This window comes from Pollachius pollachius, assembly GCF_949987615.1.
Source record: "Pollachius pollachius genome assembly, chromosome: 2".
Taxonomy (NCBI): Eukaryota; Metazoa; Chordata; class Actinopteri; order Gadiformes; family Gadidae; genus Pollachius; species Pollachius pollachius.
This window is the reverse complement of record NC_136935.1, coordinates 4,322,143-4,338,417: the sequence shown is the minus strand read 5'-3', so window position 1 is coordinate 4,338,417 and position 16,275 is coordinate 4,322,143. Positions and strand designations below refer to the sequence as shown.

Here is a 16,275-nt window from a genome sequence, read left to right as displayed (position 1 = left end):
ATGACATGCCTGAAAGGACGTCCACAGTGCGTGCATATTTTTGAATCAACTTTGAAGTAGTGAAGATGTTATCTGGATGTTGAGCTCCCCTTTGCATGCACACTCATTACGGAGGATGTTAGGATTACATGCAAGGAAAATAAAGAAAACACTGGCTGACGGTGCAGCCGGTCCAGGTTGTTATGAAGAAGGGGAATGCTGTTGGTATTAATTGTGTTGACCAGTCTCTAGGAGACGATAAAGGAACTAGTTTAACCAATGTTTTAGTTTAGGTGGTTAATGGTTATAGCATGGGGACTTCACATGGTGACTTTGAAGCAACCAGATAGTTATATACTCTAGTTTATATACTCTAGTTTTTCAGTGGTTTCAAGAAGAGCAAGACGCAGACTTGAATCAAGTAAGAAATAGTTGCTCTTGCGCCAAAGATGGACGCATGAATTGGTCTCAAAAAGTTATATTAAGAAATGAGAAGAGCTGGGTGAAACGGTTCCACTCTTCCCTTTATCTTTTTTTATTTTATTGAGCCTTGGATCCAATGAAAACCAAAGTCAGATCCGGCTCCTATCCTCCTGCCAAGAGCCGTCCACATAGCTACGGGGCGGGCTGGTCGGACACCAGAGAACGTCCCGTAGCCTTGGTTACAGCTGCCAAACGACACAAAGCTGCTTCCTCCTAGGGCTGCTGTCAGTGCTCAGCTGTGTAAACCAGCGTGCTCTGTTGGGTGGATCTGGGAAATCCCGTAATGGCAAAAGGAAGCCATTTTTGTTCCGTGCATATTTTACAGCGGCGGTTGGATCCCAACCCACCTCGGCGAAAAATTGAGCATTGCCAATTGACTATTGACTCTTTGACTTGATATAACAATGAAATGAATTAGATCAAAGCTAAACCCCTTCAATCTGTGTAGACATAGACAAACATTTAATTTAACAGATATTCAACAGTTAATAAATTAGATAGTTAATATATACTATGTATATTTTCCATTTGTCTGATGATTTTATCCAAAGGTGTCTTACAATACCATGAGCGCATTCTTCCCCAGTGGAAATGAAACCCCTAACCCTGGCAGTGTTAATGCCATGCTCAGCGAGCTCAGGTAAAGGTTATGGATCTATGTATCGGGGTCCATTTACGTTTGCATTCAATGGACTTCTTACCCACAACCTTTTATAAATATACGCTTTGTTCAAATATCTATGGTATACAGTGTTAGAGACGAAGTGGAATGCTGCTCAAAGGTTTGTATCATCATACTATTGGAAAAAAACGTATTAAACCTTCCCATTGTTTCAAAATGGTTCAGATGGAGGCCGGTATGGACCGGACTGCTCACCTGCAGACTGGTCTGCCTGGGGCAGCTTGGACACGGAGTTCTGCAGGGTCACCAGCTTGGACTTCATGATGCGTAGGCCCTCCGTGAACCTCAACTCCTGGCCCTTCAGGAACTTCTCCATCTGACGGAGAACCCCCACGACCTGGTGCTTATCCATACAGCTCTGTAGAACAAAAAGGAAACAGCGGGAAAACATGTCGAAAGGGATCTGCATCAAAGCCCTTTAATTGGAGGACTTTTCGGAGAGGCAGGAGAAATTAACTTAAAACGAAAGAAGCGGAACATGACTTCAGAAAGGGGTTGGAGAGAGAGCGCACCGCAAAATGTGGAACATGAAAGTAGCCAACAGAACATAAAGAGCAGCTGCCCGGGCTGAGGTAGCCGGAATGGGAGCCAGCTTCTTAATTAGTGCGGTTGCAAAGCAAACACAAGGTTGTATCTCGTGTCCTATTTCCCTCTTTTCCTTCTTAATAATATTATCCCGCCTGATTTTCTAGAGCTACCACCCAGTCATTGAGGTTTATATTTACCAGTTATGGATACCGAATCCATGGCAAAATGTTGGGCCCTAAACGACGCAATGTGCACTTACTGTAATTATCATTAGAAATTCTGAGCCGTTTCTGAGTTATTAAGGGAAATGTGTGCTTTGCCAACTCTGTAATTCCTCATTGTAATACATTGGAAACTTTGCCAATGATACCCTGTTTAATTGTTCAATGGATAGGGACAGTTCAGGGGTCAGAGGTCACAGTATTTGGTGAACACCAAGAATCCCACAGTAAGTATTGGACAAAATGTTTGTAAGCACAGCACTCATGTCTCACAATCATATGGTTGTGGGATATTATATCATTACAAGTATATTATTCGACATGCTGCTGGGTGTCAAACACACTTGCCACTAGGCTATCAAGTCCGTTATAGGGTTTTGTAGTAATCTACATCAAATATTTTGTAAAGATAACATATACTTATTAGAGTAACTGACCACTAATAAGAATAAGTGACTTATAATCAAACTTAGTACAATTTTGCTGGGACTCAATCACAGTATCCACTAAGCTATGAAGTCAGTTAGGTTTGTTATTCTACTTTACTTATGTTGTATAGCCAGGTAGATGTACTTAGTGAGTTTACAGCGTAGGGTTACCACATGGTCTTAGATAGAGCACATACGACTGATGTGAGTGCATGACGAGCTGGGCCAGATGCAACCACGTTATTTACATGTTATTTCATCCTCAACACCGCTTAAGAAATGACTGTACCACATAATGTACACATTGAGGCAAGTTCACGTGGTGCTACTTTGTCCTAAAATCACTCCCTCTCTCCCTTTCTTACTCTCTCTCTCTCTCTCTCTCTCTCTCTCTCCCCCCCCCCCCCCCCCCCCCCCCCCCCCCCCCCCTCTCGCTTTCAACTTCCACCTCCTACCTCATGCAGCAATTACTTTATAGCTTCACCACAATGGCAACACACAGCTGGACAAAAGCTGTGTGGCAGATGTCTGTTAGATCCTGGTCCAAAACACTGGTTATCTGTATATTTTGCATGGCAGTGTAAGGTACAGAGTGAAAAGGCTTGTTCAATAACAAATCCCTAGTCCCTGGTAGACCTGGGAGCCTTGGACAGGCTACGGTGAGTTACTTGAGGGGAAAAGCTCGATAAGCCATTCCAAAGTTCCCTCTGAGGAAAAGTCTCTAATCCTTTCCTGAAAAAGTGCATTAGGCACAAGCTAATTGGGAGAAACAACATGCCCCTACGTCTGTATACAATGGAATGGGTAGTAAAAACAAGAAATTATCTCGAGGGTTGTTTCTCCTTGGCTGCATACCCCTCGCAAATATAATACTATGCCTACTGACAATTCAAACAGTACAGTAGGCTACTGGCAATATACCAGATAATAGAGCAACAATATCGTAGTCAGCTGTAAATATAGGAAACATTTACCTGTGCTGGTCAGCACTGATAATATAGCAAACATATACATAGGCAGCAGTCCTGGCATCACTGCATGTGTGGAAAACATTACTGCATATGATGTGACAACTAGGTAGACGCACGCGCGCACGCAGCCCCCCCCCCCCCCCCCCCCCCCCACACACACACACACACCCACACACACACACACCGCGTTCATGTAACCCCACAGTATACAGTAGTAGTATAATAGTAATATATACACCCCATTTAAAACAGTGGAATATACGTAACTTTGCACTTCATAATAAACACTATAGATCTCCGTGTTCTTTTTTCAAATCAACTTACAATTTATTAAATAATAACGAATGCAGCATTATACACTTATAATGTAAAGTCTACTGACCTGAACGGCACCATGGCAGTTGTAGACTGTGGCCAGACAGAGAATAAGCATACAATTGAAACGGAAAAGCGACAGTACCATCTCCAATGTTATGCAGTCACAACGATATGACAAGAAACTGCTTAGAAAATATTCCAAGATTTGAACGTCGTCAGGTATAAAAAAGATAATCCCAATCAATTTCGATCAAGCCAGTCGATGCATGTTGCCAGGTCGAGGTTATAGGAGCGCTGAAAGTCTGCCGCCCAACTTGAGAAGATGCTCATCAGGTGCTCAGGGTGCAGAGATGCAGTTCAGTGTCTGAGCTCCAGATCTCCTCGCCACCTAGGCTTCCTGCTTAATCCCTCCCACTGAGCGACTCTTCAACTATTAAGCCGCGTCTCCGAGTAAAAGTGAAATCGTGTCCATTATGAGGACACGATTATAAGCAATGCTTAGCCGAAAGCTACTAAGAGGATGGTCGCATTAGGATCTCTTAAATATATAAATATATATTGTGGATTGTATGGCGAAAAACTCACCAATATTGTACCTCTAAGGACCGCTTGGGTCATCCTCTTCGTGTATGCATGCCGCTGATTTCACAAAAATAAACGTTTGTCATGCCTGACCATATAACATTTCCAAAGTTTTCTACAGTTATCGAACTCTCCACAGACTTATTGACAGAAAGTTGCTAAAACATGAAAGACGTTAATTTTGTCAACCCAGTTCATCGCACTGTTGTTCATAGTTTTGGAGAAAGACATGAAGTGGGTTTTACCTGATCGCATAAGGATCCTTAATTGAGTGGAGCATGTAGGCCTAGTGATCTGTTTAATGATACTTCTGCCCAAACGGAATAGCATGTTGATTTTATTATGTATTTATTTTTCATTCTTGTTTGTGTGGGATATTATACATTCTTTCGAAATAAGACGAATCAATAGACATACCATAATAACGTTCCATAAATTGTTTTAACCTTTCTTTAATATAACTCTAGTTCCATCTGGTGGTCAATAGCAGAACTGAATCGCTTGAATACGCGATGTGCGTTGTCAGTTGGCGCGACACCACACATGCGCGCTTTTGCGTCTTTCTTAAAAAGGACGACAGATAACCAGCTAAATTTTAAGCGTTGGGTTTCGCACACAATCTTATCGCGATGTAATAAAGCATAGGCCTACATCCATATTTTATACGAGACGCGAAACGCCTCGTGGTATAGACGCTGAGCATAACTGACAGACTTCCCAACCAATGAGCGTTGACCTGGACTCGTGTGGGAAAGGCCCCACACCGCGGTTGGCCAACTGCGTGCGAGAGTACCAACCCACCAAGTTAGATCGATCCCGCCAGAACGATATATACGTGGACGGTGCAGCAGTGAAGAATGTTCTCTGCAGACCTCAGAAGCCATTTTGAGATGATGCCCATGTTGAAAATGCCAAGGAAGATGCTGATATCAACGAAAAGGGTTACAATTCTGTGTATTTCTCCCTCGGTCTCCTCTGTTTCACCATGGCAGCTGTCAACCGACGGGACAATAGCAAAGCGGGGTATCAAGCTGTGCTTGCTGAGTTAAAACGTCATTGACATGAAAGAGGACAATGTCTGTTTATTGTCTCTGTTGTCGAGACATGTAACACCGTGAGTTTTTTCTCCAGTCTGCAAATCTTCCAGCATCTCTCACCACCACCCAACGTCTCCCTGAGTGATTGTCATTCACTCTGGTACCGGAGAAGGGAGGCAGATCCGTTTCCAATGGCTTCAGTGAGCCTTGTTTCCAGTCCCCAAACCCCCGTTCTTGACAAAAACATGACTGACTCTGAGCTTGCAGGGGACGAAAGGTCGAGTAACAATCTTATGCAATTCTTAATGCGCTCATGTGTGCGTCTCAGTGCTGTGGGTCTACATGCTTGTGTTATTGTTTATTTTATCATTTATATTTGACCTTTTTTTTTTTGTAAGGAAAACATTTTTTCAGGGTCCCCTCCCCTCCTCTCCTCCTCCAACCCACAATTATTTGCATGCCTTTGAGTGCAATGGAAAATGCTATCTACATTTCCTACATTCCCATCACATTGTTAGTGCGCCATCCACGACCATTTTCATCTAACATGCGTCATCGGTTTATTGTCAACTGGAAATTGTTGTCCCATTGTTGCCATTTGCAGAAGTCTATGCAAATATAAATAGTCCAGTGTGCCACGCCCATTCTCTCACTATCGCCCCTTACCGAGCAACGTGCGGTACTGCAGGAGCGTGGTTATACGCTTTTGTTTTGGCTCAGCTTCAAAAAGCACCTGCGTCCTTGTTATTCGTAGCCTTAACCGGTTTATAGCCATACTGTGGTCTCTGTCTTGATATATGCAGCATTTGCTGCAATATTTAAGTTTTATATCTATATTTATATATATATATTTTATTTAATACACATTACATTTCTGAAAACAAATAACAAACAGTGCAGAGACAGAAATGGGCATCAGCCTCTTCATACATATTAAGCTGAAGAAATATCTTTTATAGTCTTTAGACAAAAACTAATGCCTTCAAATCAATGATCTCTACATGCCATCCTTCTCATTGTATCCCATTGTCCAGAGAACTTCCATATCTAGTAACATGACCAATCAACAAATATTCGTCTATGTTTTTGTTTTGTGTAATGGCATGAATGTTTGCTGTGCAAAGTAACAAGAATACTTTTTTATGCCTGCCCTTGGCTTTCCTCTCAACCCCTATATAATATCAACAGCTAGTTTGGACAATTGACACGTCTTATCCTCAAGGCGGGCAGTGACGTGGCTCGTGTGTGTATGAGTGTAAACATCGCTACGGGTTAAAAGTGAAATGTTTTAATATCCATGAAACTGGAAGGCACTTGGAAAACACAAATTCACAATATAATAATTATTGATGGTTTATTTGATAGGGTCATATCCAGTGCGCCTAGACTGTGAACAGCTGTTGGATGCAAGTACCATGGTGTTTAAAGCACATGCCAATTTGCCACACACGTCCCGTATTCACAATTAAATACCGGGCCTTGGGAAATAACCCCTTGCACTTAACACTTTCTGATGGAAGTTGAAGAGCAAGGACTTGTTGTGAGACCCAGTTTATATGGTACTCAACTGGTACCCAGTTCATACGGTTCTAAACTGGTACCCGGTTCATGTGGATTCAACTCAAGCCAGGGAAACGTAAACAGTAGATTAAAGTTACGTTTTTTGTTTCCCTCTGAAGAGAGGACGGCGAACTAGAAGACGGGGAGATAGACGATGAAGGGATTGGGATCGAAGAGGAGAAGGAAACCAAGGAGGCCCCTGAGGAGAAGGAGAAGGAGCTGAAGGAGAAAGACCCGAAGGAGAAAGAGCTGAAGGAGAAGGAGCGCGACGACAAGGCCTACAGGCACTCCAGGAAACGGTACAAGAAGACCAGGGAGAAGCACAAGTCCAAGAGGAGACGCCGCGACCGGCAGAAAGTAAATCGACACGTTTGTTCTTTCAGCTTTCGTTAGAACGGATATCACTGGTGTTACGCTTAGGCATGCAAAACCGTATTTGCACAATGAGTCATAATGCCCTTGTGGCCCCAAAGTAGGTTCTCCTCACTGCATTCAACTCTCTCTCTCTCTCTCTCTCTCACTGTCTCTCTCTCTCTCTCACTGTCTCTCTCGCTCCAGCACCACTCTCCCTCCAGTGCGTCCAGCTCCGACAGCTACGACTCCGACTACGACCGGCCTGAGAAGCCCAAGACCCGGAAGAACCAAGGGTCCAACCAGGAGTCTAACGGCCAGTCCTCCCAGGTGAGGCCAGAAGGCACTAACCCTCTAAACAAGTCATTAAGAGCAGATAGGATGGAGGCTTTTTGCTCGAGGAGGCCTTCAGGTCAGGTTGATGACCTTGCTCATGAAAACCGGTACCCTGTGGTTGTGAGTCGAGCCCCCTAATCACCACATTGTTCTGCTCCTCCGAACTAAATAAAGACATACATGTATGTTAAAGGTTGTATCAGCGATGTTGGGTGACGTCACTTCTGTTGGTATTTCAAGCGAGATCCGAAACAAACAGAGCCCGATCGCCCCTCCCTTATCCAATCCGTGCATCCAGCAAAAACTGTCATGAACGCAGCGCAAAACCCCACAACACCCGCCCCGTGTCGGTGATTGGTTGGAATACTATTTATTTTGGTTTTGAGTGGTTGGTAGTACCACTTGTTTGTGCGTGCGAACTCGGAGCATAGGGTGCCTACAGATATGCGTTTTTTTTGACGGCCTGCTTATTGGGTGGGCAGCTAGCGGACCGTAAGTTGAATGCGATCATTTATGTTCTGGCCTAGAATTGCTGATCCAACCTTTAAATAAATTTGCTCTTCCAAAAAAAAGAAGAGCATAATCAATTTTTATTTTGTGTGTATTTATTTATTAGTAGTATGTTCACAATGTGTTCAGTTAACGATTGACTCATGGTTTTAATGAGCCTATTAAACAGCTTCTTTGCTTTCTCTTTGTGTTCATTGCTGCGTATTTATTAACCTTTGTTTCGGTGTGTTTCTAAACCTTTCTGACAGCGCGGTCGGGAGTCCAGGGGCGGGCTCCACGCGACCTCCCAGAGGAAGTCCCCACAGGCGAAGGGCGGCGACCCGGACAAGTACAGCGACTTCGGCAGCGAGAAGTACGACTACGAAGGAGAGGACGACGACTACGAGGACGACGGCTCCGAGTTCGGGCCGTCCAAGGAGTCCGGGGGCTTCGGGGGCGGGAAGGGACGGCACGGCAAGGACCAGATGAAGAGGGCCAACCAGAGGGGTCTGCAGAAGCAGCAGCAACAGTGTATGAGAGACGCGCATGTGTACACACACACACATTACATACATACATACATACATACATACATACACATACACACAAACATACATACTTACACACACACACATTACATACACACAAACATACATACTTACACACACACACATTACATACATACATACATACATACATACATACTTACACACACACACACACACATTACATACATATATACACATACACACATACATACGTACTCACACACACACACACACACATTACATACATACACATACATACATACAAACATACATACATACATACATACATACATACATACATACATACATACATACATACAAACATACATACATACACGCACACGCACACACACACTGGTTGATCAGAATAAGGAATAAGGCAAGAGTTATGGTTGCCATATTGACTGATTCAAAATTAGAATGTAGTGTTTTGGTCAGGAATTCATCAACAGATTTGTTAAGATGTTTTAAGGTAACATATAAAACCGCCACGTGTGAGTATGCGTAGCCGTTACAAGCCGTTTTGAAAATCTGCCTCTTATGACATCACAACTGGGCGTGTCCACCTAAATGTACCCTGGATAGATCAGTCTACCGGCGTATTCAGTGGACTGTAGCAGTCGTTGCTCATCTACATCTAGGCGGACACGCCCACTTGTGATGACGGAAGATTTAGAAAATTTGAAAACGGCTTGTTACTGCTAATCACTCTCACACCTGGTGGTATAATATGTCACCTTAAATTCAGTGAAGATTTCTGTTATTATTTTACATGAAAAGTATCTCTTCTTGGTTTCTGAAGGCATGTTTGGAAAGCCCTAGTGTTGGCACTAGGCCTTACAGCTAGTGCTATTAAACCAATACGAACCATATATATATAATATAACCAGTGTGCGAAATACCCGTTAATATATCGGGGGGGTCCCCATCCCCCAATTGTTGCGCAATACCGATCTAAATTATCTCAATATGCAGTTGACCTATAACATTACAATATTTCATGGATGCAAGCAATCAGTCAATAGCCTACATGACAACACACACACAACACACAACAATTGTTGATAATCCGATATGCTATAGTAGCCTATTCGCACACTAAACATAACCATCTAAGAACCAATAACATTAGTAGAACAACATAATCACTGGTTTATGATTGGTGAGTGTGTGGATGTCAATGTGTGAGCTAGCCTAGAGATAAACATCAGGACCCAGCTGACTCCTTGACTGTCCCCTGGTTTCAGTCGGAGGTCCGAGGGGCCGGGGCAGAGGCAGCGCGCCGGGCAGAGGACGGGGGATGCTGAAGAACAAGAAGCTCAAGGGCAAGGGCTGGGGAGGACGAGGGCGGGGCCAAGGGGGAGACCAGGGGATGGAGGGCGGGCCACAGGTAAGACCCGCCTCCAACGGCCGAAAGACTACTGTGTGAATGTCTTGGTAGTAGACCAAAACAGTGCTATTAACAATTCTAATTGTTCAACAACTATATATTATTGAATTGTTTTAGTATGTACTACACGTGAACACTCCAAGTTTTTATTAGCGTGATGAGATGACTGTCACGTGCGCGTGACAGTCGTGATCTCAATCATAGGATATTGCCCAATATCCCGAGATAGCGAACCAATCAAATTGCGCGGTTCACGGGTAGCATATACTAATTCTTCTTATAGCCATCTGCAAAAAAGCGAAGAACACTTCCTGCTTTTTTACTAAAAAACAAAATCTTAGTTTCTCCCAATGCGTGAGACATTCGTGTGCCATCTTCAAATTTTAGGGATTTACTAATCATCTTCTCCCTCAGCATCAACAAGACGGAAAGAACTCTTTTCAGAAGAAACGACCGATCATGAGCAAGGAGTTCATCAACCAACACACAGTGGAACACAATGGCAGATACATCTGCAAATACTTCCTGGAGGGACGGTGCATCAAGGTCCGTAATGATAATGTACAGTTAATACAGTGTTGGCTTGACGACACAGCTTTAAAAACCTGAAATAACAGTTTTTAATTTCATCGCTGCCGTTCAGCGCCAAGATAAGAACTTTTATTTCAAGCTGTTATCTTCAAGCGCTGCACAAACATAAAGCACCTATTGTCCTACCAATATTGCTTTTTAATAACACCCTAAGAGATAAAATGGATATAGTGTATATATATAGTGTTGTGTTCCATCCTTGTTATAAACTTCCTCACCAGTGTGTCCAACCATAATGGGTTTAATTTACGCTAAAACTCTTTTCTAAAGTCTCTCTGCATTTACTAAAATATTAATACGAGCATTTCAATACTAATATCCTTTTGCAATCTGTCCTTTCACAGGGGGAACAGTGCAAGTTCGAACATGAACTCGTTGTGCCGGATAAGAAAAAGGAACTCTGCAAATTCTACCTTCAGGGTTACTGCAGCAAAGGAGATAACTGTATTTACATGCACAATATCCTTTCATGCTCGCTGGATTGATACGTTATGACTGTCCAACTCTTTTCGTTCGATCACTGTTGTCTGGAATCGGGTGAAGGCTTAAATCATTTCATTATACTGTGGCTTGATACAAATCCCTAACTGCAAATTCCACGCGAATATCCTTGCAAGTTCTTCCACACGGGAGCCAAATGTTACCAAGGAGACAACTGTAAATTCTCCCACGACTCATTGAACGACGTGACCAAAGATTTGCTTGACAAGGTGAGATCAGGAGGGCCCAACCATTTTGACCTCTAATCCCCCAATGTCTGACATTGATCCCTGGCCTGACGTGGGGACAGCGGATCAGTATGTTAGAACGTACGTTCTTTAACGTTAGTCTCTAACGTTCCTTCTAGATAATCAGCACGGAGGAGGAGAACGCTCACGAGGACGAGATCGAGCTGGAGAACCTGAGGAAGCAGGGCATCGCCCCGCTGCCCAAACCCCCTCCCGGGGTGGGGCTGCTGCCCACGCCGGGCCAGGGCAGCCCCCAGGAGGCCGGGAAGAAGATCCCGTCGCTGTTTGAGATCAAGGTTCAGCCCACGGTGGAGATGGCGCAGAAGATCGGCCTGAGGTGAGGGCTGAATGATTAACAATCAAACCAGTGTAACGCAAAGCATGATTTAACTGTAAAGCATGCCTTAACTGTAAAGCATGCTTTAACCGTAAAGCATGCCTTAACTGTAAAGCATGCCTTAACTGTTAGGCATGCCTTAACTGTAAAGCATGTCTTAACTGTAAAGCATGCGTTGACTGTAAAGCATAGTTTAACTGTAAAGCATGTGTTAACTGTAAAGCGTGTCTTAACTGTAAAGCGTGTCTTAACTGTAAAGCATGCCTTAACTGTAAAGCATGCTTTAACCGTAAAGCATGCCTTAACCGTAAAGCGTGCCTTAACTGTAAAGCGTGCCTTAACTGTAAAGCGTGTCTTAACTGTAAAGCGTGTCTTAACTGTAAAGCGTGTCTTAACTGTAAAGAGTGTCTTAACTGTAAAGCGTGTCTTAACTGTAAAGCGTGTCTTAACTGTAAAGAGTGTCTTAACTGTAAAGCGTGTCTTAACTGTAAAGCATGCCTTAACTGTAAAGCGTGTCTTAACTGTAAAGCGTGTCTTAACTGTAAAGCATGATTTAACTGTAAACCCTGCTCTCAGAATATTAAGTCAACTCAGAATGGTATTCATAATGCAGTATTGTCTCGATGTTTCTTCCAGCGGATCCAAATTCGACGAGTTTGACGAGGAGGGCTCGGACCAGTTCGGCGGGGAATCCGAGGAGATGGAGCAGGGCGCGGCCGCCGCCCCGCCGGGCTCCGGCGCTCCGTCCGGCCCTCCGCCCGAATCCCCGGGGCCCCCCATGGTCCATCCCAACGTGGGCCCCCCGCCCGGACCCCTGAGCCCGCCGGGGCAGCAGCCTCAACCGCTGCACGGCTACTCCATGCCGCCGCCGCCGTTCCCCCCCGGGGGGCCCCCGCCCTTCATGGGGAACCGACCGCCCATGAGCAGCCCGCCCCCCATGAGCATGGGCCCGCGGCCCCCCTTCCCCCCCATGCCGGACCTGCAGATGCTCCAGAGCCTGTTCCCCTTCCCCCCGCTGGGGCAGAACCCCGTTGAGCTCTTCAGCAGTTTCCTCCGAAGCCAGAGCATGCCCCAAGGAGGTACGCGGTGACAACGGCGAACGCCGTTTCTACAGTCGACGACCGTTTGTGTTATGAGTGCCTCCCTCGCTCTCCTATTAACTCTCCGGACCACTCCCTTCCTTTCAGTGGACCCCAGCGTGAGCTTCCTGCAGAACCTCCAGCAGCAGATGGGGGCTGAGTCCCAGATTCAGTCCTTGCCGCCCGCGGTGCAGAAAGCTCTCTTCTTGCACATCACACAGCAGCAGCAGCAGCAGCAGCAGCATCCACCAAAGCCCCCCCACCAGCAGGGGATGGAGCCCCAGAGGGGAGACGCCCCGGAGGACAAAAGCTCCATCAGAGGTGGGCGTCCACAGATGTTCAACTTTTCTCCCTTTATGGTCTCACTTTTTGACCCAATAAGTTTTTTGCGCCATACATATTGATCAGCAACAACCAAGATAAATACTCAAGTCATTCAACAAATATGGATATTTTCGGTGTAAGTTTTGTAGGCACTAGTAAACTCCATAAAACTAGTGGAGTATACACATTTTTGCTAGTTTACTCCATACTGTTTACTTCATACATATGGACACCGAGTATCTTTTCAGTAGATGATGTTATCCGTCCTCTCGGAAGATATCGGCTGCAGTGTTTGATTCGATGCTTGGCCCCACAGATGAAACCACCAACTGGTACTCGAGCGACGAGGAGGACGGCGGCGGCTGCGTGTCGTCCATCCTCAAGTCGCTGAAGAAACAGAACGAGATGCACCAGAGGCGGCAGAACCAGCTCGGACCCCTGCAGCCGCCCCCCCCGACGGGAGACCCCCGGCTGCTGAAGGAGAGGGCCCCGCCCAGCGACCCCCGGGTCAAGACCGACCCCCGGCAGCGGCACCCGGACCCCAAGAAGGACTCAGACGGCGCCTCGGACCCCCGGCTCGCCAGGGACCCCAGGAAGGTGAGACCCGCGGAGCCGCCCAGCGCCTACCGGCAGCAGAAACACCCGCCCTCCTCCCACAAGCCCCCCGCCGGGGAGGACGACGAGGAGGGCGAGAGGGAGCTGAGGGACAGGGCCACGCTCATCCCCCTGGACCCGGGGCCCGGCCTGGTGCTGAGAGACCCCCGCAGCCAGCTGCAGGCGTTCAGCCACATCCGCGTGGACATCCTGCTGCAGAGGCCCCCCTTCGCCGACACGGTGGTGTGGGGGCCCGAGGACCTGCTGCCGTCCCTGGTGCCCAAGCAGGAGCACTCCATCAACCTGCCCCTGCCGCCCCTCATCGCCGAGGCCCAGAAGGACCGCGCCAACCGGCTGGAGCCGCCGCCCAGCCACGCGCCCCCCGCCATCGACCCCCGGGCGGTGGCGGCCCGCCTCAAGGAGGGCGTGGTCCGCATGCCGCCCTCCCGGAACCTGGAGAGCCGCTCGTCCACGGAGAGGCCCCTGGACCCCCGGCAGCTCAAGGCACTGGACCCCCGGATCAAGCGCGCCGGGAGCCTGGACTCCAAGCCGTCCCTGCAGAAGGAGGGCCCCGCCCCCGGGGGAGGGCCCGCCATCGTCGACCCCCGGCTGCAGCGGGCCGGCGCCGGGGTGTCCCCCGCCGCCGCCGCCGCCGCCCGGTTGAAACCCGAAGCGGATAAGCTGCCCCCCTACGCCCCGCGCCTGGCCTCCTCCACCAGCGGGGGGCTGGAGAGCCCCACCGCCCTGCTGGGGGGCATCAGCCTGTACGACCCCCGCCAGCCCAGCGCCGAGCACGGCCACAAGGAGCCGACCGAGGCCCCTAAGAAGACGGGGATCCTCAAGCACCACGCCGTGAAGAAGGACAGCACGCCGCCCGCGGCGACGACGCCGCCGCCCCCACCACCGACACCACCACCACCCTCCTCCTCTTCCTCCTCCTCCTCGCGGTCGCCCACCCAACCCGGGCCCCCGGCGGAGGAGAGCAGGACGGCCGACCCGCCGTCCAACGGCTCCCCACCCCACCACCACCACCACCACCGCCTCCCGTCTCCGGGGGCCCTCTCCCCAGGGGCCCCCGCGGTGGCCCCCGCCTCCCCGGTCAAGCCGCCCGCCGCCCTTCACATCCTCCCAGTCCAGACTCTGGCCGTCCTGACCCGACCCCAGTACGCCGACCCCCGGCAGGCCAAGCCTGGGGGTCAGGGGTCAGCGGCCCCCCCAACGCCAGCACAAGGGGACACGGAGGACGGCAAGGAGGAGCCGGGGAAGAAGAAGGTGGAGGAGGCGGAGGAGGGGAAGGCGGAGGAGGGGGACGACGACCGGACACTGAAGGACGTCTTCAAGACCTTTGACCCCACGGGCTCCCCTTTCTGCCAGTAAGGGCGGCAGAGACCCAAGAGAGGACTGTGCTTATGTTAATATATATATATGCTTTGTATATTGTCGTTTAGGCTCACCTCGCGTTCCTTCAAGGAGCTTTACATGAATCTATTTATTTCTGTATAAAGCTATGTGTGTCAAACGCCACTCTGTAGAATCGTTTGCTATCTATCCATGAGACACATTTGTAACACAATACAACGTGGTCCAGTGTTGTTTAAATGTTGGTTTTGTTACAAGCCACTGGGCCGATGGCTGTATATACTGAACTTTGGGTTCATAGATATTTCTATGGGATGAATTTAAGTGAATTGGCTCAGATAGTCAAGGGACTGAGAGATACAGGCCAGCAAGATAGAAGGCCAAAGGCTGAATCTGTAACTGCAGTTTTTAACACTTTTGTATGACTTTTAATGTTACAGACCTTTATTGGATATTCAGTTTTTGTGATATAACAGTCCTTTTTGTAGACCATTCACCGTTTTTTTTACAACGTATTCTTTGCACATATGAAGCAAGTTGTTTGTCAATGGCTGAAGTTTTTGTTGGTTTTGTGTTTAATAAACCAGCAGATTACTTTTATTTTGCTCGTTTTCGTACTGGATTGGTTGGAAGACTAGTACTGGTTTCAATTATTCAATTTATGTCAAAGTTGGCTCTCCATAAACTCATATTGAGTTATTATTATATCTTTGTTAATAACTCAATATGTTTTCTTACTGTTAATTTTGTGCTGCTACCTTTAAGAGTCCCAGCTTTACTCTATGTTTGTGCGCTCCCAAATGGTTGAGAGAATGAGTCACGTTCAGTGTGATGTTGAGGAATTGTGGATATTATTTTTCATGCTTTTTATTTTTCATCCCATAGCCTGACTTGCTTTCATGTCAGGTTCTCAAGAACCCTACATATTTCACTGCATTTGTGAACTATAGCATTAATTATATTAAAGACATTTAACTGTTGACACTTGGTGACATGAATAGGTGTTTTCCGATATTCTTGGTCAGGATTTATGACGCCAACTCATTCTCAAGCCGCGCCCGCCTTGCATCTTGCAGCCGGCCTAATGGTGAATAGATATTAAATTACACCAGCACTATTAAGCTTGTCTAAAGCAGTTATTAAAAAAAGATCTAAACTAGAAAGTTCCTTGAGAATGAAACGTGCCTATCCACGAGTCAATACATGGATATTGCTTATATTTGTTTCTATAATTATTTTATTCTGGCACCCAACCCCCAATAGGAAAACGTTATTGTAAAACTATGACTGTAGTTACAACTCGAGCCACTAGAGGCCGCTAATGAGAAAACTTACATTGCTACTAATTCCTCCGTGGTAT

General features: G+C 46.9%; 2 protein-coding genes across 2 annotated transcripts in view; one reads left to right on the top strand and one right to left on the bottom strand.

Moving 5' to 3' along the window:
• The window catches only part of fbln7 (fibulin 7), a gene marked incomplete at its 3' end in the record, with an annotated part of 13,023 nt that extends 9,071 nt beyond the window's left edge, over positions 1-3,952 (bottom strand). Inside the window, exons 1-2 of the mRNA XM_079731000.1 lie at positions 3,675-3,952; positions 1,340-1,502 (exon numbers count right to left, since the gene is read on the bottom strand). Of these exons, the coding sequence (XP_079587126.1) occupies positions 1,340-1,502; positions 3,675-3,755 (244 nt within the window). The 5' untranslated portion in view covers positions 3,756-3,952. The remainder of the gene's footprint in view (positions 1-1,339; positions 1,503-3,674) is intronic.
• A 1,134-nt stretch (positions 3,953-5,086) lies between these two features.
• zc3h6 (zinc finger CCCH-type containing 6) lies at positions 5,087-15,832 on the top strand. The gene is made up of 12 exons (XM_079730575.1): positions 5,087-5,506; positions 6,909-7,146; positions 7,348-7,470; positions 8,235-8,496; positions 9,761-9,903; positions 10,318-10,449; positions 10,839-10,953; positions 11,095-11,204; positions 11,342-11,559; positions 12,196-12,638; positions 12,747-12,959; positions 13,279-15,832. Exons 1-12 carry the CDS (start codon positions 5,421-5,423, stop codon positions 14,931-14,933), a joined length of 3,738 nt encoding a protein of 1,245 aa, XP_079586701.1. The 5' UTR covers positions 5,087-5,420; the 3' UTR covers positions 14,934-15,832.
• Positions 15,833-16,275: the final 443 nt, after the last annotated feature.